This window comes from Pongo pygmaeus, chromosome 16 (genome assembly GCF_028885625.2).
Source record: "Pongo pygmaeus isolate AG05252 chromosome 16, NHGRI_mPonPyg2-v2.0_pri, whole genome shotgun sequence".
Classification (NCBI taxonomy): Eukaryota; Metazoa; Chordata; class Mammalia; order Primates; family Hominidae; genus Pongo; species Pongo pygmaeus.
In genome coordinates, this window is record NC_072389.2 from 69,373,794 (window position 1) to 69,396,701 (window position 22,908).

Below are 22,908 nucleotides of genomic sequence, written 5' to 3' on the forward strand. Positions count from 1 at the left end.
TGCTGACTGCTGACCCTCAGCTTCTCTCTGGGTCAGGCAGGGCAGGCATCCAGTAGTCCAACCAGCTGGGAGGCCCGTGGGAGAAACATGGAGGACACTGGGAGCTAGCGAAGGGAAGAGCACAGGCAATTCTATACATTTAAACACTGAGATGGATAATTTAAGAATCAAATGCAAGAGTATGCAAATGTCCATCTGCTACTTAAATCTATATCCTGCCAATACCAGAGCATAGTTCTCAAATTAGAATGATCTCAAATGTCAGGTGGTCCACCCAGTCTGTAGGCAGGTTAAGGATGGCTGCCTGCTTTACAGATGAGAACTAAAGCTCAGGGAATTGAGGTGACTTGTCCAAGGGCACAAAATCAGGGATTCCTGAGAGATTCTATCACTCCCGCTACCAGGCAGGTGTATACATGCTTATGAGCCTCAGAACATTCTTTTTTTGTTGTTTTTTTTTTTTGTCCGAGATGGAGTTTTGCTCTGTCACCCAGGCTGGAGTGCAGTGATGCAATCTCGGCTTACTGCAACCTCCGCCTCCCGGGTTCAAGCAATTCTCCCGCTTCAGCCTCCCGAGTAGCTAGGATTACAGACACCTGCCACCACACCAGGCTAATTTTTGTATTTTCAGTAGAGATGGGGTTTCACCATGTTAGCCAGGCTGGTCTCAAACTCCGACCTTGTGATCTGCCCCCCTTGGCCTCCCAAAGTGCTAGGATTACAGGCGTGAGCCACTGCACCAGGCCAGAACATTCTTTATATAGGCCTTGCTGCTTGACTGGACACAGCCACTATAACTTGTCCACGACCCAACTCAAACTCTATTGTTTATCAGAGCCCCACCTGCCCAGGAGGATGCCAGGGTGGCCAGCCAACCCCAAGAGTCTTGAGGTCGTCTATCCAAATTCCATCATGAACTGTGAGGTCTTCCTCTGCTAAGCCAGCATAAGGCCAACCCACCTCACACTCATAGCTGTCTGCACAGGCCGTGTGGACTCAAGTCCTGGTCCTGCCACTTCCTGGCTATAAGATCTTGTGAGTGACCTGGCCTCTCAGTGTTCTTGTCTGTAAAATGGGGATAATAAGAGTGTCTGTGTGACGGCATTGTTACGAGGATTAAATAAGGTACAGAAGTACTTGGCTTGCACAATGAATACAAAATAACCTGTCTGCACTAGTAAGACATTTCCCTCATCACAGTCTTTAAAGATTGAACAAGACGACAGATACAAAGCACCTAGCAAATTCTTAGCTTACAGTAGGATTCTCTAAATAATAGCTATTATTATAACAATAAAGGTGTCAATCACAGCACAAATGTAGTGGACTTTCCCCAGGAAAGGGCTGGAGAAGGGCTTCGCAGAGCCCGGAAATGTTTGTACTTCCCCTCCTCATAGTACACATCCCTCCCTGACAGCCTCCCCTGGCCCCGCCCCACCCTCTGTCCCCCTCACCCTCCCACATGCTTCTCCAGCCAGGAAAAGACCCCAGTGCAGTCATTTCTTCCCTTTGATCTCCAGGATCCAGTGAAAGCCAGACTTAGGCCATTGCCCTCTGCGCCTGCTATTCAGCAAGCTTGCCCTCCTTTGGCTCAGTTTCAGGAGGAGGAAGGGGGTAACTGAGACAGAAGGGATCTGCCCACCACTGACTTCACCTCCTCCAGGCTGAGCTTAGGCCTGGTTGCTGCTGCCCCCTGGGGCCTGTGGCTGGAGCTTCCACTGCCCTGCCTGCCCCCCAACCCTGTGGGTCCTGGGGACCCCACTCACAGCTCAAGGATGAGCACCACGTCGGTGCGGTTCTCGTAGACGTCGTGCAGCGTGATGACGTTGTGGTGCAGCACCTGCCGCAGGATGCTCACCTCCCGCTCGATCTCCTCCCGGCTCACACCGCGCCGGCTCGCCCGGCTCTGCCGCTTCTTGATGAACTTGGCTGCATACTCAAGCCCTGTGCTCTTCTCCCGGCACTTCTTCACGATGGCAAACTGGCCACTGTGGGGACACAGACCCACAAGATTAGGTCATCACTGTGGTCACTGGGGAAGTGACCCCACTGTCAGCTACCAGGTCACACAAATTCAGAGTGATTCTGCCAGGACAGGATAAATCACGCAACCAGTCTGCATCCCCACCTGATGACAACCTGTGGCTGAGATGGGGCAGGGACTGGGCTTCCCTTCTGTCCATTCCTTCTATGAGGAATGAATGTTAGTATTGTTAGTCCCAGTGTACAGAGGTGAGCACTGAGGCCCAGAAAGGTTATTGATCAGGATGACATAGCCTTGTCACTGCAAAGTCTCAGCTAGAACCCAAGTCTAGGATCCACCAGATGAAATCACAATGTCCATAAGCAGACTGGGCTGGTGGGAATCCAGGTTTGGGTAGAGTTTGGGGAGGAGGCAGCCTAACAAGGTTAATCATCACAGTGGGGGAGCATCACAGTCAGAGGACTTGGTATAAACAGAAAGTTGTAAAATTAGGAAACTGAGGCATAAGGATAGGTCATGTGACTCGCCTGAGGTCATCGCAGAGTTAATGGCAAAGCCAAGCCTCAAAGTCAGATACCCAATCGGCTGTCCACAAAGCCTCTGAGACAGAGCAGTCTAGACCATTATTAGTCCCCTTCAGGCACTAGCACCCAAGGCTGGGCTCAGAAACCCTTCACTCCAGGGACAGAGACAGCAACCATGAAATGGAGCCCATGGCAGAGTGGCAGGCAGCCCTGAGCCAGCTTCCCTGAGTGCTCCAGGGGCCCTCCCCACAGGGAAGGGTACCAACCACCTGCTTCTGCACCTCAGTTCAGTGACCAGCAGGAGCAGATCTAAGTCCTCAGAGACTTCCCAGTGGCCATCTTGCCCAGGGGGTCCTCCCATCCCCTTACTGCCATTTGCCATCATTGCCCCATGTTTTCTTGCCACCCAAAATACCCACTGCTTGAGTAACTCAGAAAGTTTTCTGGTTCAGCTTAATGGCTTAATGAGGGGCCAGCAGACTCCAGACTTACAAGGTACACTCTTAGTGGCTCTGGGTTAAAAGCTACATACAAGGAAATGCCTGGGATATTTGCCCCAACTGCAGAAAATAGCAAAATAGCATTGCATCTGAACCACTCCATCATTAGAATCATCCTCAGTGAGACAGTCTTCAAAATACCCGGAGTGCCAATAACAACAACAAAGTCAAGTTGATCAAGCAACAGATAGACGGGCCAACACTTAGATAGCATTCTATGGCAGCCACTTCAGAGACGTTTCCAAACACAAACTCATGCATCTCTCCATTGCTTTAACCTCCATTCACTCAACACTCTCTGGGCATCCACTCTGCACCAGGATCTGTGCTGGGCACTACGGGGCAGGGACCAAAGGCACAGACAACAGGTACAGATGGAGCTCTAGGGAAAGAGAAGACCCTGGGGGCTGGAGTGGGCAGAGAAGGCTTTGTGGAGCCAAATTTATCTTACATCGTCCACTGACTCTAAATTTTTAGCTATTTCAGTTCCAAATATTGGCTCTGAGCTGTCCACACACTAAGAGCTGACGCAGGTGGAGTGGAGCCAGGCCTCCCAGAGCCAGAGTGAACACATTCAGTGTGATCTCTAACACATATGGTTTCTTGGAGCCACTCTGGGCCTCGAGGACAGCGGGTGCCTTGGTAGGTGCCAACAAACACTTGACCGAGCTTCCAGGCCCTGGTGGTTCTGAGTCTCAGTGTCAAGGCAGCCACACGCCTCTCCTCTCCGACACCTCAAGCGGCCGCTGGCAGGGCCTGGCATTTCAGAGTCCCTGTGACCTTGTCACAGAAGCCCTGAGTTCCTACTTGACCGGTGGGGAAAGCAAAGCTTAAGGGTGGTAAGGGATACATTTAGGTTTACAGAGCACATAGGTAGTGGCGCAGGGCTTGGCTTGGCATCCAAATCCCCCAGCTCCCAGCCCCGCACTTTGTTGACAGACAGCCTTAGGACTTGGGAAGGGGCAGAAGAGCTTTTGTAAACTAGAGCTAAACATTTCAGGCCACCTTGACGTTGTTTCCCCTTCGTCTTATGAAGGAAACAGAGGCATTTTTTTTCTATATCACATGCCTGAAAAATTCCTCAAACTGTCAAAAACCAAATGAGTGTTTGCTTTTCCTGCCTGAGTTTTCTCTTTGCGAGACAGCTGTGGCAATGAGTGGTGACTGGGGCAGGCCCACTGCACAGGCATCTTCCCTTCCCCAAATGGAGGTATTTTGAGAGTGGGTAACTAAGATGGTGCCAAATACCACACACCACCACTCATCTCACCTGTCTTCACTCAGGCACAGCCCTCTGCTCAATCTGTGGAGGGGAGTCTCAGAGGGAGCCAAGGCCACTGGCTGGTGTCCCCCATTCCTTGGGCTGTTTCCAGAAGAGTAGAGAACACCCTCCACCAGACCCAGCCCCCAGGCTTCAAGGTCAGACAGGCCTGGCCTCAGAGACTTATGCTTTCACCTGCTCTGAACATAGATTTGCTCATCTGTCAAATGGGAATCAGGGTTCCCTGCTAGAGAATTGTGAAGACTGGAAATATTTGTAATGTTGGCCCGTGGTACTCAAAAGTGGTTCATGTGAAGGCTGAGCAAGAGACATCCAGAGACATAAGTCACTGATTCAAATGGTCTGGAATGTGAAACCAAGGAATTGGTTTAATTTTATTTATTTTTAGAGATGGGGTCTGGCTCTGCTGCCCTGGCTGGAGGGCAGTGGTGTGATCATAACTCACTGCAGCCTCAAACTCCTGGGCTCAAGCAATCCTCCCAACCTCAGCCTCCTGAGTAGCTGGGACCACAGGTGCGTGCCACACCACCCAGCTTCAGTTTAATTTTAAAAGTACCACCCTACCCACCCTAATGATTCCCACACACAGCCAGATGTGAAAATATCTCTATTCCAAGCAAGTAGCCAACTCTTTAAATCCTAGAGCAGTGGTTCTCAACCCAGGCCACACATTGATATTGCCTGGGGAATTTTAAAACTCCTGGTGTTTAAGTCTCACCCTGAGAGATTCTGATCTCCTGGGTTTGGGCCTGAAGATGGGGCTATTTAAAAGCCCGCTGGGTAACTGACACGCAGCCAGGGCTGAGAACCACTAACTTACAACAGCTTTCTGATTATCTCCATTTCACAAATGAAGAAACTATACCACTGTTACTCATACAAAGTTCCTCCTTTTCTGTATTACACTTCCCCATAGTTCTCTGATCTGATCATTTCAGGAAAGGAGTAAAGAAAGGGAATCAGAGGGGAGGGGTTGTCTCTCCCATCAGCATGATTTTTGCTTGAGGGGTTCACCAGTCTAACTGCTGTGTTATGAATATGCAAATCAAGACCGAAGATTACTCTAGCTTTTGGAGGATAACAGGAGTGAAAATTTGCAGTCAGGCACTCCCTGGCCACTGTACTCAGCAGATGCACAAAAGCAGAACCTGAGGTGGCTCTAGTATGCCCAGCAGAGGGCCCAGCCAACCCAAGGGCAGGTGAAGACAGTGACAGCAACAGGCCTTTTTCTGCACACAGAAGGCTCTGCAGCCAGAAGTTGAGGCCCCACAGTGCAGAAGTCGCCAGCTAGGGTACAGGGATGATGGGTGGGAGGCGAGGGTCTGTCTACTTTGGGAAAGAGCCACCCAGAATGTCATCCAGGAAGGGAGCAGAAGGGAGCAATTCAACCTCTAATGAAGGTCATTGCTAACACTAAATCAAAAATGATGGGAATACTGGAATCTGGTATACATATGCAAAGCACACATATTCCAGTATCTCTGCCCCCGTAGCAACAATCAATACCTATGCATGGTCTACTGCAGCACGGGGCTGGTAGGAGGCCTGATTCCTGGTCCTAATCTGCTATCAAAGTTTCATGGGCTTGACAGGGAGCTGCCTTTTCAGTTCATGTTTCTCCATCTGCCACCTCAGGTCTCATCTTAGAAAGCTTCCTGTCGGAAAGCTCCAAAGAGCCTGGGACAACACTAAACAGGAATGAAGCCCTTTCTCTTCACTCTCCAAATTCCTAACTCTGGGCTGGTGTCAGGAGACTGGGAGTCTAGTCAGAGCCCTACCACTAACAAGCCAGGACCCTGGGCAGCCTGTTCAACTCCCCGGGACTCAGTTTCCTTCTTTGTCACATGGGGACGAAAACACCTGCCCTGCCCACTTCCCAGGGTTGTTTGGGAAATCATGAGGTAATGTCTGAGATAGGACTTTACCATCCAGCCTTGCAGAAGAGCATGAGGCATGGGTGGGTGGGAACTCTGTGCCTGAGACTGGCTTGCAAAAGTCACGTAGGATGGTTTCGTGAGGGACAGTAAATCCTCAAGATACAGAAAACACCCCGCTTCTGCCAGCACACTCTCCTGCAGTTCTGTCAGAAACACACCCCTCTTCCCAGGCAGAGGACTCAGCTCCTCACTCACTCAGCACCTGGGAGGACAAGTGGGCTGTGTCAAGATCAGTGTCACTGGCAGATGGGCCTCATTTCCAAACTTGTCAGGCCCCCAGGTGCCACCTCATAAGGGCTCTCTAGTTGTCTGCCCAGGACTCACATGAAAAGGGGTATACCTAGAACAGCTTCTCAGTGCTCAGAAATGTCCCCAACCTCAGCTCTTAAGGTTCATGGAGGAGCCTGGCTTAATCCCCACCCCCCAAAGTCTTCACTGTCAAGGGTGAATAAACAGGGCATGACCCAAATGTCACACCATGGGATAGATTTTGTATAGCAATGTGAACATTACAACATTTACATCCAGCTTTTCCTTTTTTTTTTTTTTTTGGAGATGGAGTCTCGCTCTGTTGCCCAGGATGGAGTACAGTGGCACAATCTCGGCTCACTGCAAGCTCCACCTCCTGGGTTTAAGTGATTCTCCTGCCTCAGCCTCCTGAGTAGCTTGGATTACAGGCACCCACCACCATGGCTGGCTAATTTTTTTTGTATTTTTAGTAGAGACGGGATTTCACCATGTTGGCCAGGCTGGTCTTGAACTCCTGACCTCAAGCGATCTGCCTGCCTCAGCCTCCCAAAGTGCTGGGATTACAGGTATGAGCCACAACGCCCGGCCAGCTTTTCTCTTAATGAGCTAACTTCATATTCCTTCTCTTTTTCAATATTTGCAAGTATCATTTTTAGTTCCATTTCACAGATAAGAAAACTGGACAGGTATGGTGGCTCACACCTGTCATCCCAGTTCTTTAGGAGGCTGAGGCGGGGGGATCATTTGAGGCCAGGAGTATGAGACCAGCCTGGCCAACATGGTGAAACCCTGTCTCTACTAAAAATACAAAAATTAGCCAGGCATGGTGGTGCAAGCCTGTAATCCCAGCTACTTGGGAGGCTGAGGCACGAGAATCACTTGAACTCAGGAGGCAGAGGTGCCAGTGAGCCGAGATCATGCCACTGCACTGCAGCCTGGGTGACAGGGTGAGACTTTGTCTCCAAAAAAAAAAAGAAAAAAAAAAGCCAGGCAAGGGGGCACAACCTGCAGTCCCAGCTACTCAGGATGCTGAGGTGCGAGGATGGTTTCCAGCCCAGGAGTTTGAGGCTACAGTGAGCTATGATCATACCACTACACTTCAGCCTGGGCGACAAGCAAGACTCTGTCTCTAAAAAAAAGCCAATTAAAAAAAAGAGAGAAAAAACTGGGCTTAGAGAAGTAAAGTGACTGGCAGTTAGGCCAGGGAACAGGGCTAGGGCACAGATCCATGTCACTGACTCCGGCTACAGTGAGGCTCTCAAGGTAACTGACCAGTAGTGTGTACCAAGTAGTAAGGAGAGGGACCCATCCCAGAAGAGAACAGTATTCGACATTGTTTTGAATTGCTGGCATGTGGTGATAGTAAAAAGCAGACTGATTTTTACTCAATTTTATTATCGGTTTGCTTGTTTGATTTATTTATACATCCATCCATCCATCCATCCATCCATCCATACATACATACATACACACACACACATACATACATAGTCTTGCTCTGTTGCCCAGGCTGGAGTGCAGTGGTGCAATCTCAGCTCACTGCAACCTCCACCTCCTGAGTTCAAGCAGTTCTCCTGCCTCAGTCTCCCAAGTAGCTGGGATTACAGGTGCACACCATTATGCCTGGCTAATTTTTGTATTTTTAGTAGAGATGAGGTTTCACCATGTTGGCCAGACTGGTCTTGAACTCTTGGTCTCCAGTGATCTTCCCGCCTCGGCCTCCCAAAGTGCTGGGATTACAGGCATGAGCCACTGCGCCGGGCCTATTATTGGTTTTAAATTCTCAAAAGGCAATACACCCCTCACGGCCTGCATCAAGGTAGACCACTCCCACTGCCACCCACCCTCACCCTCTGTGGTAAGCCACAGCCAACCAGACTTGTTCTGTCAACTACCAGGGCCAAGCTGCTAAAGGCTTTGAAAGGTCTATGGGCTGGGTGTGGTTGTTGTTAATTCCAGCACTTTGGGAGGTGGGAGGATCACCAGAGGTCAGGAGTTTGAGACCAGCCTGGGCCAACAGGACAAAACCCCATCTCTCCTAAAAATACAAAAATTAGCTGGGCGTGGTGGTGCACACCTATAGTCCCAGCTACTCGAAGGGTGAAGCACAATAATCATTTGAACCTGGGAGGTGGAGGGTGCAGTGAGCTGAGATCGCACTACTGCACTCCAGCCTGGGTGACAGAGCAAGACTCTATCTCAAAAAAAAAAGAAAAAAAAAAGAAAAAGAAAGGTCTATGGATTGAGTGGGTCTACCTCATTCCCTCTCTTAGTCAACTCTAAAGTGTCCACAAATTGAGTGATGTGCCCCTAAGTCGCCAGTCTATCAAGGTGGAAATGAGGCAGAGCTGCATAGAACGCACGGCCCCAGCCGAGGGACAAGATGCCACCAGAGATGAGAGGTACCAAATGGGAAGTGTTCCAAAGCAGAGGGTCGCAGAGACTGGCTTCCTCCTCCTGCTTCCCCACCGCAGACACTGCAGTTCCTCTTTCCACTCTGGAGAACAATGAGCTGTGATTCCTCTGGAATTACCCTGCAAGGTTTGAGGGCCATAGGTGCAGGGATAATGCTTAGGAACTTCCAGCCAAGGACCTTCAGCCAATATGTCTCAAAGGCAGGAGCAGCTCAAAGCTGTAGTCCACAAGAACCAGGTCAGCCTGATCCCGGAGGACCCACACCCACATCCCACAGCCACAGCCTGCCTGGGGATGGTGTCACTGAGCCCCCTCCCTACTCCTCTGCCTGGCCAGGCTCCACTGTGGAGCCTCTGTGGCTGACCCTGTCCTTATTTCCCACCCTTTCCCAACACATCCATCTTCCAGCCAGGCCACTCCAAATCCAATGAACAAGAGGCAGAAAACACGTGGGGACACATTCCCCAAGGTCAGAGCAAGCAAGGGACCAGATATTCAGGAAACCAAAACAGAGTGAAGAAACATAACGTTATCTGAGGTCAGAGCAGGAAACAGGTCAGGGTTTTAGGCCAGAGAGACAAGGGTAGGGAGGAAAAGTTTACCAAAGCCAGGTGGGCAGTGCGCTGGGAATTAGATGGGCATGACAGGAGTGAGAAACACGCAGGGAGCAGCAGCTAAGTCAGTGGCAGGTGGAGAGTCTGGAACAACAGAAACACCAGCCAAGAACCTGCAAACAGAAGAGGGCACAGGGCTGCCCAATATGACTCTTCTCCCAGCTAATGACCCAGGCCCCCCGTTTCACGAGCCTGTTTCCCCTCCCTGACCTCGTTGCTACTGTCTTTCTAGTCCTTTGACGATGGCTTTGAAATTTGAGGTGTGGAACCCTCTCTCAAATCTTTCACCAAAGTCCAATATGTAAAACAGATTAAAAGCTGTGCTTCTTTTGGAGAGGCATCCAGAGCCCACCCACTGACCGCCCCCACCCATGAGGCCTAAAAGGGCTTCAGGGAACCCCAAAAGCTCCAGGGAACACAGTTTGAGAAGTACTGCTCTATAGCATGGAAGCATAGCATGCTCTAGAGGATCCCAAAGAAGTTTCAAATCATAAATGAAAATGAAAAACAGAACATGCAGATGCTTCTCAGTATTATTATCTAGTCTTTTAGGAAGTCACTCCAACCAAGCCAAACTCAGGGTCAGCGGTGAGGAGCACATGTAGGCTAAGTACCAGAAGCCAGAGTCTCCAGGGAACTGACTCCTGACCTATAAATGGCCCCTGTCCACAAAGTCACAGGTGGCTGCTCTGTATGGGCCTGCAGCAGCTGCCTTTAGAGGCTGGCTTGTTTCATTCCCAGGTCCTACAGACTAACTTCCTTCCTCTAGACATTTTGTTGTTGTTGTTGCGGGGGACAGGGAGTCAAAAAAACTAAAGCACAAAAAGGAAGGAATCACTTAGCAGGGCCAAGTCGGGCTAAAGTATGACAACTATTTTTTAACTTAAGTACATTTTGATGCTGTTGTCAAATGAGCTCAAGCCTGCAAGTCTAGGACCTGAAATAAGTTAGGCTCAATTAAAGTTTGACTTGGCTACGTAAAGAAAGATTTTCACTAAAAATATAGTTCAGTATCCTCTGATATTTCCCTTAGTCTAGAGTCTAGATTCTAGACACTAAACATCATGTAGATTACTGAGGAAATGCTGGGCTTGGAAGGTACCACCCACTACCCACCCACCTGCCCATTTACTCACCCAACCATCCACCCATGCATCCTCCTAACTGTCCACTCACCTATCCATCTGTCTCTCACTTACTGATCATTGTCCTAAGTGCTGTAAACAAGACACACCTCACAACTTGAAAGGCTTATATAGTCTATTGCAGAGATTAGACAAATGCAGATGAAAAGGAAATATAGCCTGGGCGTGAAAGAAATATCTGCAACAGCTGGAGAGGCAGAGAGTGATACACAAACGCTTCATTCTGTGAAGGCCCCAACTAACCTCTCACCTTCACTCCCTCCCTATCAGGCTGTGGCTGCTTTCTCAAGGAAATACATCAGGAAGCTGAACCTTCCCTTTCCTTTCCTCCTCATGGGAGCACAGGGAAGGAGAGAACAAGCAGTCAAGGGGCCAGTTGTGCTCAGTTGGGTCAGGCACCCTTCCCACCATCTGAGTTCCTGACAGTCAGATGTATGTTTGATTAACAAAAGAACTTCAACAGAGCAGGTCAGTTTGCTCCCTTCTAGAAATGCCAGCCAGGCCCATAGCCTGGGCAAAGCCCAGGAGACAGAACCAAAGGATAATATCTTAAAAACAAGCTTGTGCTGCCACGCAGGAAAAAGAGTGCAGAAAGAAGATGGGAAAATCCAGGATGGTTTGAGGCTGTCCTGTTACTGTGGGGGTACAGGATTACCCCTCATAGAATGGTAAAGTGAACCATTCATGTTCTAGGATACCCCCCTCCCCACTTGCCCTCCCCTTTCCTGCATCCAGCCTGCCTCCTGTGAACTTTCCACCTCTTCCTGGCCCACAACCCCCTGTGATCCTTCCCATAATTCATGTAAGGTGACAAAGGATCCCTAAGGGTTATCCTGACCTCCCTCCAAAGTAACACCTTCACAGTTTAACACCATCTGTGACCAAGAAGGGGCTTTAATAGTGGCAAGTTTAGGCACACATGGGGCAAGTGGTAAGATGACTTGGAGATAGAAAGGTCTTTTTACTTTCCCAAGATTCACATTAAATAGGTGGCTCTGCAGAGGGCTATGTGTGTCTGTGTATGTGAATACGGATGGTGTACACATCATAACCAGTTATTTCTTGCCCATTTTTTTTTCTGTCCACCAGGATCTTAAGGCCTGAGAGATTCTTGATGCAAGAATCTTGTTTTTCACTGATATAGTCAACTCTTAGCCATCTAGGATGGATGGTCTCTGTTTCTCAAAATGTTTGTGAATTTTTAATCCCATGTTTATTTCTTCACCATGACTTGAAAATGCCCAAGACTGCTTGCCTCTCCCAGACATGCAGGGCTGTGAATGGGGAAGACTACATATCATGGGCAAAGTACAGGGTTAGGGGTCCTGGCTCTACCACCAACTTCCAAGCTTCCTTTTCCCTTGGGGCCTCAGTTTTCTCATCCAAAAATGAAGGATTGGGCCAAGATATCTCTTTCAGGTCCTCATCCCAATCCCTGTTAGAGTCTCTGATGCAGGTCAGTGTGTGACACACTGTATCACAGGTATCATATGTTTCATATTGATACATATGAAACATTCCACAGACACACAGGGTGGTTTCTGGGTTTCCTACCGCACAGGGCCCAGCCATGGGTCCAGGCTACTGACATTGATCTGTCACGTGTCAGCCAACTAAATTTTCAAAGACAAAGGAGCACCAGGGCTTCAGGCAAGGAGAGCAGATCTCAGGGACTATCTTCATGGCCAGGAAAATGCTGAACTCTCCAAACACCACAAAAGTATTTCCATAAGAAATGACCTGGGCATTCATCTTGGCACTCAACTATCAGCCAGCCTGTAAGAGCCTGGAGAGTAAGAGGTGTTATCTTCATAACTCTCACAGGGCCCACCTCAGCACCTGGCACAAAACAGGTATTCAGCCAGTGTTTGTAGAAATGATGATCTAAGCTGAAGAACCGGGAAGTGTGATAAAGGGCCTTGTCACCCTTGGCTGGCCCCCAATGCAGCAGGAGCCCTTCACTGGCAGACTCACTTACAAATAAAACATTCTTGATTGTTTTTGATTAGAAAAAGAAGAATGTTAAAAGAAAAGGAAGGAAAGAAGGAAGCAAGGAAGGAAAAGCACAAAAAGGAAGCTAAAAAATGTTCCTTAGTCCCACCTTTCTGAGATAACCATCTTTATCATCTTGGTGTCTGCCCCCTCAGATGTTTTTCAGCACATACTAAAATCTTTTTTACTCTTTTTTTTTTTTTTTTTGAGATGTAGTCTCCCTCTGTTGCCCAGGCTGGAGTGCAATGGCTCCATCTCGGCTCACTGCAACCTCCGCCTCCCGGGTTCAAGTGATTCTCCTGCCTCGGCCTCCTGAGTAGCTGGGATTACAGGCACCCGCCACCATGCCTGGCTAATTTTTGTATTTTTAGTAGAGACCAGGTTTCACCACATTGGCCAGGCTGGTTTCGAACTCCTGATCTCAGGTGATCTGCCCACCTCGGCCTCCCAAAGTGCTAGGATTACAGGCGTGAGCCACTGTGCCTGGCCTGTTTTTTTCATTTTTTAATGTAAGTGAGATGGTACTGTAGATATTATTTTGAAGCCTGCTTTTTAAAAATTCTCCCCTTAACAATAGATCATTAACATCTCCTCATATAATTAAAAATTATTTTAATATCTAATTTTAAATGGCTGTATAATATCATATTATACAGGTAAACCATGGTTTTTAAAGCAAATTCTCAATTTTGGACATTTATATCATTTCCAATTTTTAATATCATTATGATACTGTTATAAATACCCACATGTATAAATCTCTGCATACATCCCTGGTTGTTGTCGTTGTTGTTGTTTTCTTTTTGAGACAGGGTCTCACTCTGTAACCCAGGCTGGAATACAGTGGCACAATCATAGCTCATTGCAGCCTCAGCCTCCCGAGTAGCTAGGACTACAGGTACCCGCCACCACACCTGGCTATTCCTTTTTCTTATTACTTGTAAAAGCTCTTTATGTATTTGTGATATTTAACCTTTTGTCAAATATGTTGAAAAAGGAAGGAAGGAAGGAAAAGCACAAAAAGGAAGCTAAAAAATGTTCCTTAGTCCCACCTTTCTGAGATAACCATCATTATCATCTTGGTGTCCGCCCCCTCAGATGTTTTTCAGCACATACTAAAATCCTTTTTACTTTTTTTTTTTTTTTGAGACGTAGTCTCCCTCTGTCGCCCAGGCTGGAGTGCAACGGCTCCATCTCGGCTCACTGCAACCTCCGCCTCCCGGGTTCAAGCGATTCTCCTGCCTCGGCCTAACTGATTAGGCCTAACTGATTTTCTTATAGGCCAGAGTGGTTATAGGTTTATTGTCTAAAGGAGCTATAGGTCTTTCTCAGCATCAGAAGGTGTTAACAAGTTTTTTCCCTTCACTTCTCCTGCCTGTTACTTCAATCACCCAACTGCTGTGTCTTAGGGCTACTCTGAAGGGAGCAATTCTGTACCTCAGTGACTCTTGCCATTGCTGGTCACATTGTTGGTCACTCCATGCAGGGTGTACCTTCAAACTTGCTGCACGGCCCAGGGGACCCACTGCCATCCCTTGTCCCCCTGACCTGGTCCTTTCCTCAAAGTCACTGCACTCTTGCTCCGGGCAATGTCCCTCCTGTTAGCTGACTAAAGGAAGGCATGGCATTGAAGGGCGAGCAGGTCCTGCTGCAGAGTGTGCCTGGTGCCCCCAGGGTGGGCCACAGCTGTGAGGCAACTAGCACAAGACCCCTTTAGAGAGGCAAAGCATCTCTCCTGACCCCAAATTATGCAGCATGTGTGTAGTGTCCTTTACAGTAGGACTCACATGTTGGCTTTCTTTCAGAAATTACTATAAAGATGCTTGTCTACCTCATTTCAGATAATGAAAATGACATCCTCTATCTTATTTCCTTTTTGTTATCTTGGTACCGAATGACAGGTCAGTGTGTGACATACTGTGATGACCTAGATGTTGGGTGTATTTCCTCCTTCTTCCTTTGCACCATGGATTCTCAAACTTGGGGGCATATCAGAATCATTTGGGGAGCTGGTTAAAAATTCAGGCACAGCCAGATGCCGTGGCTCACACCTATAATGCCAGCACTTTGCGAGGCTGAGACAGGAGGATCACTTGAGGCCGGGAGTTGAAGACCAGCCAGGGCAACATAGTGAGATCCCATCTCTACCCTGCCTCCAAAAATTGTTTTAATTAGCTGGGCATGGTGGCATGTGCCTGTAGTCCCAGCTACTCAGCAGGCTGAGGTGGGAGGATCATTTCAGCTTAGGAACAGGAGACTGCAGTGAGCTGTGATGGTGCCACTGCACTCCAGCCTGACAACAGAGCAAGACCCTGGCTCTAAACACAAAAATATTAAAAATAAATAAAAATAAATGAGACACCCGGGCCTTATCACACATTTGCCAAATCATACTCTTCTGGAGGGCATCTGGCTTTTGATCTTCCACTTTTATGTTTGCTTTCTATCCATGTGCCTTTCATCATAGGTTGCCTCAAATTCTTAACATGCATGAGCAAGAGGAACCATAAGTGGTTCTGTGCTGCCATCACTGCAGCGTTCACTCCAGGACATGAGCATGGAGAAATACAGTGGGCAGCAGAGCATGCCTTCCAAAACAGAGCTTAGCCCATTTCACAGACGGCTAAAGGGAGTCCCAAAGTGTGAAAGGCTTTGCCCAAGGGAGGACTACTCAAGCAATCATGTACAGCCGATCCTAATGGCCAAGTTGATTGTAGAGCAAAAAGCATTTATCACAGGAATAAAATGGTGCCACCCTATCCCCCTCTGCCCTCATGCTTGCAGGTGGCCTATTCCCTCATCCCCACCCTCAAAAGATTTGGCTTTAGGTCCACACCCAGCCTCTCTATGCCCACAAGCCTGGAGGGCTGGGTGGGGACAGAAGGAACAGTTCCAAGTCCTCTTAGAAGCACATCTTCCTCTACACCTCTCCCATCCAGCCCTACTCCCCAGCAGACGCCAGAGCCTCTGTCAGGCAAGCAGCTCAGAGTGCAGCTGTGCCATCTCCTCTGTCATCACCACCCCCAATTAGCAACTCCCAGGTGCCTTCAGGGTTGCCACTCCTGCCCAACTCCTCCAACTCTGCTCTAAGCCATTACAGGCTTTGGCACTGCCTGACAGGTTTCCTTCAAGCCTAATTGTCAGGGTGCAGGAAAGGTATGTGTCAAATCCAACATGATTTATTTGTCCTTTGTCTACCCCAGCTGCAATTTATTTTATTTTATTTTTGAGACAGATTCTCGCTCTGTCACCCAGGCTGGAGTGCAGTGGCACGATCTTGGCTCCCTGCAACTTCCACCTCCCGGGTTCAAGCAATTCTCCTGCTGCCTCAGCCTCCCAAGTAGCTGGGACTACAGGTGCCCGCCACCATGCCTAACTAATTTTTGTATTTTTAGTAGACACGGGGTTTCACAATGTTGGCCAGGCTGGTCTCAAACTCCTGACTTCAGGTGATCTGCCCACCTTAGCTTTCCAAAGTGCTGGGATTACATGTGTAAGCCACCATGCCCGGCCTTAGCTGCAATTTAAAATGGACCCTAGCCTCTAAAATGGTCTCTTTCCTCTAGAAAACCCACCCATCAAGTATCCCACACTAACTGCCTCCAATTGCCCTTGTCCTCACCCACATGGCCCACACTGGAGTCACAGAGGGGCAGAGGTTAACCAGCAGTGCTCTGAGGGCACGGGGGTCTCTGGAAAGGACTCCAGGATAACTCCAGTCCAGTTCTGTTACAAGCTGGCTGTGAGACCCTGGGCGAATTTCATCATCAGTGAGACAGAAATGAAAACCGCCTCATAAGCTATGATGATTTCATGTGCTGATCCACACGAGTGCCCACGATGGCATCCAGCACGTGGTAAACACCAACAAATAGGATTTTATCCTTGGCGCTCTGGGCTTCAGTTTTCCCACCTGTGAAATGAAAGTAATACACTTATCTCACAGTCAGTTAAGAAAAAGGAATTTGAGAATTGGGAGAACACAGCACAGAGCCTGACATATCCTTGGTGCTTAGGAAATGGTTTCTGATTGATGAAGGATGAAGCAGTCAGACAGTGAGTGTCATGGGTCAGAGCAGACATTCTTACCCATGGGTGCAGGCTGCCCTTTCCTGCCCCTCAGTACCCCAGAAAATCACCTCTGTCCTCAGGGAAACAGGCCGACAGAGCAGTCATGGGCTCCCACATGGATGTGGGCTGGCCACACAAGCACATTCCTGCCTTATCTTGAGAGGTGGCAGGTCCAGGCTTTCCCTCTGGGACAGAGGGAGAAGCCAGGTTATGTCTCAATATGTCAGGGCCCCGGACAGCCAAAGGATGGACTGTCTCCCTCGGGCCACCTGCCACCACACTGTTCCTCCAGGCTGGGGACTCTGCAGGGTCTCTCCTGCCAGAGGCTGGGCCTGGCTGGCAAGCCTCCTCTATACACAGAGAAGGGTCCCCACATATGCCAGGCTCTCTGGCTCCCTGGGTCTCTGCAGGGTGGACCTATGCCCAGAGGAGACCCAGGGGAATCGCCAGGAAGCCCAGGCAGGAGAAGCTGAGGTTGCCATGGCCGTAACAGTAGGTGCTTTCCATGTGCACAGCTTGGCATCCTCCCCCTTGCAGCTCGTCCTGCCCTGCACTGTTCTGTCTCCTTCCCCAAATCTTACCATGGGTGTGGTCTCCTGAAAGGAAGGGACAGTGCTGCTTGTTCACTGTTGTGCGTTTGTGCTTGATGAGGATAAGTTGAATAATGAGTCTTGAGAGTAAACACCGGGAACACAAAGATGAACAAGACGCAGTGCCCATCCACGGAAGAACCACCAAATATTGGAAGAAGGCAGCTTCCTCACAAATCTTCTCTTTCCCAAAGGAAATATTCTATGTATTGACTCTCCTGTGCTCTTGGAGGGCAGAGCTGTTTTGTGAAATTTTCTACCTCCCAATCCCCCACAAAGTACACAGTAGGCACTTTGACACAAACTAAACTCAGCTCGGGAGCATGGCATGGACACTATGCTGGAAACTCGCCCATTCACTCTTTAGCAATCAATCTCTGTTCTGAGAGGAGTTTTCCCATGGATCCCAGAGGCCAGTAACAAGCAAACTAATTTGGTCAAAACCTCTCTTCCTCTCCAGCCCAGGAATGATCTGACCAAGCTGGGGCTGGGAGTCAGGACTATCCATGGGCCAGGCATCAGACCCGAGCCTTTCCAGGGCATGTGGGGACTGGGAGGACAGTTCTGCCCCCACAGCTGCCAACAGCTGTTTCTCATGGAACTGCAGGGTCAAACCACCGGGGAGAGGAAGGATCATCTCCCCTCCCATCTCATAACTGAGGAAACACTCACAGCAGCTTGCCCAAGGTCACAAAGCAGTTCACAGTCACACAACCCAGGACCCCAGGTCTCTTACTCCTATTCCTGTGACTTTCTACAACAGCTAGGATTTCCAAACTTGCTCCATCAGTAGGGGTCTTTTCCTTTTCATTATTTAAAAACTTTTTAGCAGAATAATATACACAAACATGGCTAAGTAAAAATGAGATTGCATAGAAAGCCTTATAATGGAAACAAGAGTCCCCTGCTCCATTCCTCTCCTGCCCTAGTTCTGCTTGCCAGAGGCACCATTTTTAAGTCTTCTTGTATTTAAGAATGCTTTTTTTCCTGCTTTTATTTTTTTATTTTTTTTAAGACAGGGTCTTACTCTGTTGCCCCAGCTGGAGTGCAGAGGTGCAATTACAGTTCACTGCAGCCTCAAACTCCTAGGCTGAAGCTATCCTCCCACCTCAGCCTCCTGAGTAGATAAAACCACAGTCACACAACCGCCATGCCTGGCTAATTTTTATATTTTCTGTAGAGATGGGGTTTCGCCATGTTGCCCAGGCTGGTCTCGAACTCCTGGGCTCAAACTATCCACCCACCTCGGCCTCCCAAAGTACTAGCATTACAGGCATGAGCCACCACGCCCGATCAAGAACATTTTCAAATAAGCCTTACATAGATGTTTAATGTACAGAATAGATCAAAGCATCTTTGCTTTGGTTGAAAGGGGGATGATACAAAGCACTTGCCTGACTACTACTACTACACACACACACACACACACACACACACACACACACAGCCCATAGGTCTGCTCCACAGGACTTTGTGTAAAAACCACCCCGCTACAGCAAACTCCCCCTTATATCACAGCATCCCACTTTTACTGGGGCCTGCTTGCTATGGGGCAGAAGAAACCTTTCTCCCTGAACAAACACCTGCACCAAGCACACCTGGACTTTGTCCCCACACCCAGACTCCTGAGGTGTCACCACCTACAGCAAAAGAGACCTCTACAAAGCCTCTGGTTTTCCCTAAAGTGTAGGCTCTGAATGGGAGGAGAGAACTAGGGAGGAACTCCTGTGTGTCATGACTCACAAAAATGCAACTAATAGCTGGTTGGATCAGTAGCCATGTATTCCTTAACATGACTGAATTACACTACTTTCCTACTAGTTGGAAGAATTCAGGTATGCAGGGGGAAAAAAATGAAATTTCGATGTAATGGAAGAAGGCATGATGCTGGGGGTGGGGAGAACCGTGGTAATTAGGGGGAAGGCAGATCAAGATGGCTGCACAGTGGAGGTCTTTGGGGTGCTGGAGAGCCACATGAGGGCACCCAGAGCCTGGCAAGCTGGGAATAGGTGATGACAAAAAGTATCTGATGAATGTAAAATGAAGGTGGTGGGAGCACCCTCTGACTGCTTACACCCCAATCCCTCCCTTCTTCAAAACACTTGAGTCAACACTTTTTTTTTTTTTTTTTGAGACAGAGTCTCGCTCTTGTCGCTGAGGCTGGAGTGCAATGGTGTGATCTTGGCTTGCTGCAACTTCTGCCTCCCAGGTTCAAGTGATTCTCCTGCCTCAGCCTCCCAAGTAGGTGGGATTACAGGTGTGTGCCACCACACCCAGCTAATTTTTGTATTTTTAGTAGAGACAGGGTTTCACCATGTTGGCCAGGCTGGTCTAGAACTCCTGACCTCAGGTGATCCTGCCTCAGCCTCCCAAAGTGCTGCAAGTGCAAGCATGAGCCACCACACCCAGCCAGAGTCAACACTCTTTAACCACCTCCACTACCTGCCAAAAAAAAAAAAAAAAAAAAAAAAAATCTAGTCTGCACTGGATTCTACTGTGCTGCGCCATCAGATGCTGAAGGCGGGCACTGGCTGAATCTGCTATCTCTAGATCATGGTACAGCCATGCTTCCCCAAGCAGCTTGGCCCGACAAAGAACAGTTACCATATGTGATGGTGTAATCTCCTTCCTCCTCCTACCCCGAGATGGGGCTCAAGCACTCACAATATATATTTTCTCTCTCCAAAATTCAGAGCAAATACACAGCCTAAGAAGACAACAGTCTCTTCCCACTTGAGGAGGATGGGAAGGAAGTGGGGCTACTAAGCAGTGATCAGAGCTCCCAAGACCTTTCTGGAAATCTCCCCTTATAGCACAAATAGGTCAGCAGTGTGCCCCCCTCCCCACTCTAGGAGCCCCGGGCTGTACTTCCCCTCCTCTCCTCTCAATTGCACCCTTAAGAACATTTCTCCTAAATGTTGGACCAGCGGCATTGACTCCACCTGGAAGCTTGTCAGAAAAGTGGAATCCTAGATCTCATCTTAGCACTACTGAATCAGAATCTGTGTGTTAACATGACTCCCAGGTGATCCACATACACATTAAAGTTTGAGAAGTGCTGTTTTAGAAAATATTATGGCAAGGCCCCAATCCACTGCTTAACAGAATCCTAGGCACCCCAATATTCATGCCACATGTCCTTTGGTTCTGACCCTCTGCTGAAAATTTGCTTTCCTACTTTGGTAAAGGCAGTATTATGAGCAAACACAAATTAATAAATATCTCTTGAGTGACTCCTTCTGTGAATAAAAGTAGCTCTTGAAGAGTAACTTCATGATTTGCAAAGTAGTTTCACATGAATCCTCTCATTTTACACTCTCAAATCCTTGGGAGGCTCATGGGGACAGGTATTGCCAACTCCTACTACAGAAGAGCCAAGCTCAGGGCCCTGGGGAGAGTGGCACAGTCAACCTCCAAGGTGGCACCTCTGATCCCCATCTGGTGGAAATGTCCCAGCTCAACGCAGATCAACCATAGTGTTGAGAGGAAAGGATGGACTACTTTAAAACATTTTTATTAACAGAGTTCATCAGAAATTCCTTTTTTTATGTAAGTCTTCTTATTGGAAACACAAATGAGCTCTACATGCTCTAGCAATAAACAATATATGTCCTTCAATAAAATATGTTTTGAAGATGAACACATTTTGAAAGGTTTTAACAGTTTCTTCTGTTGTCCCTGTGTCTTCCATAGCATCTATCAACATAATTTGTACATAATAGTAAAAAATATTTCATAATTAACGGATGGATGGATAGATGACCAACTGGAGGACTTGGCAGAACACATACTAAACTCTCCCAGCTCCAGTTTCCTCTTCTGTAAAATGAGGCTAATATCTACCTATGTCAGGCTTCTATGAGGCTCACATAGCAATGCAAGTGAATATGCTTTGTAAACTGCAAAAGGCCACACACATGCAAGGGATGATAGTATGAACTCCCGTCAGTCTCACACACAGATACAGTAGGCAGCTATTTGGTAAGAGTTCAGGGGGCCTTTGTGCTCCCAACTCACCCAATAAACTCACTGATATCTCATCTGTAAAGTATCATTCCTTAGAGTCTTGGGTCTTTTAAACAGAGAATCGCCTAATTAATGAAACCAGCAGAGGCAGGAGGAGAGAGGAAGGGAAAGACTGAGACACTGTGTGTGTGTGTGTGTGTGTGTGTGTGTGTGTGTGTGTGAGAGAGAGAGAGAACGACTGAGACACTGTGTGTGTGTGTGTGTGTGTGTGTGTGTGTGTGTGTGTGTGTGTGTGTGTGTGTGTGTGGTGGGACCAGAGGTGGTGGGGTAGTGTTAAGGCTGACTCTTTTATTAATTTACCCAAAGCAGGAATTAGCAGGAATGGGACCCAGGCTTGGAGGCTGAGGAAGGTGGGTGGATGCAATGAGGCCACGAGGTAAGGTGGGGAAGAACTGACCTCAGGGGAGACTCCTTGAGGATAGAATGGACAGGCAACTCCCTACTGGCTCTTCTCTTCTAACTCTGAAGGCTGGACTTCGGTCCAGAGCACATCGCTAGATTCTGTTCCTCTTCAGTGGCCGAGTGAGGAAAAACTTGGAATAGCAACACTTGCAAAGGGTGTGAAATTAATCTACATTAGTGGGAAGGTTTAGCAATAGCACTCTATCATAGGCAGTGCATTGCTCTGGCAGAGACCTAGACACACTTTGCAGACTGCAAAATCAAAATCATGTCCTTACAGGGCATCCAATGCTTCCAGCATCACCAGGATTCGCCTACTTCTTTGCTGACCCATGGTGGCATTACCTGGGTTTAATCAGCTGAGTGATCAAGAGCAAATCAGTCATCCTCTCTTGGGTCTTAAGTTTCTTTTCTTTCTTTTCTTTTCTTTTCCTTCCTTCTTTTCTTTTCTTTACTTTTCTTTTCTTTCTGACAGAGTCTTGCTCTGTCACCCAGGCCAGAGTGCAGTGGCACAATCTCAGCTCACTGCAACCTCTGCCTCCCAGGCTCAAGTGATTCTCTTGCCTTAGCCTCCCAAGTAGCTGGGATTACAGGTGTGTGCCATCGCACTAGGCTATTTTTTGTATTTTTAGTAGAGACGAGGTTTCACCATGTTGGTCAGGCTGGTCTCAAACTCCTGACCTCAAGTGTCTGCCTGCCTCAGCCTCCCAAAGTGCTGGAATTATAGGCATGGGCCATGGCACCTGGCCTATCACACCTTTTAAAATTAACCATAATTCTTTATTGTCATCAATATCCATTTGGTGTTCATATTTCCCCCATGTGACTTAAACTTTTTTTTACAGTTTGTTCCATCAAATCAAAACCCAAGGAAGGTCACATATTGCAAATGATTTGTCTCTTAAGCCTCTTTTAATCTTTAGGTTCTTCTCTCTCTCTCTCTCTCTCCCTTCCCAGAGCTCCCCTCCATCCCTCCATTTTTCTCTTTTTCTTATACTTCATTTGTCAAAAATACCAGGTCTTTTGACCTATAGCATTTCTGTCTGGATTTTATTGGCCACTTCCTCATAGTATTGTTTACATGTTCCTCTGTCCCCTGTATTTCCTGTAAATGAGTAGCTGGATCTAGAGGCTTGATCAGATTCAGGTTTGAGTTTCTTGCAAGACTCCTTCATTG

General features: G+C 48.1%; 1 protein-coding gene across 6 annotated transcripts in view; it reads right to left on the minus strand.

Annotated features, from left to right (window-relative positions):
- DAPK2 (death associated protein kinase 2) overlaps positions 1-22,908 on the minus strand; it is a 139,095-nt gene that overhangs the window by 73,885 nt on the left and 42,302 nt on the right. For 5 of the 6 annotated variants that reach the window (XM_054450123.2, XM_054450124.2, XM_054450126.2 and 2 more), the window contains exon 3: positions 1,767-1,988. In XM_054450123.2, coding sequence (XP_054306098.1) covers positions 1,767-1,988 — 222 coding nt within the window. Of the gene's footprint in view, positions 1-1,766; positions 1,989-22,908 lie in introns of those variants that run through there. The other variant, XM_063652271.1, reaches the window with a different exon arrangement.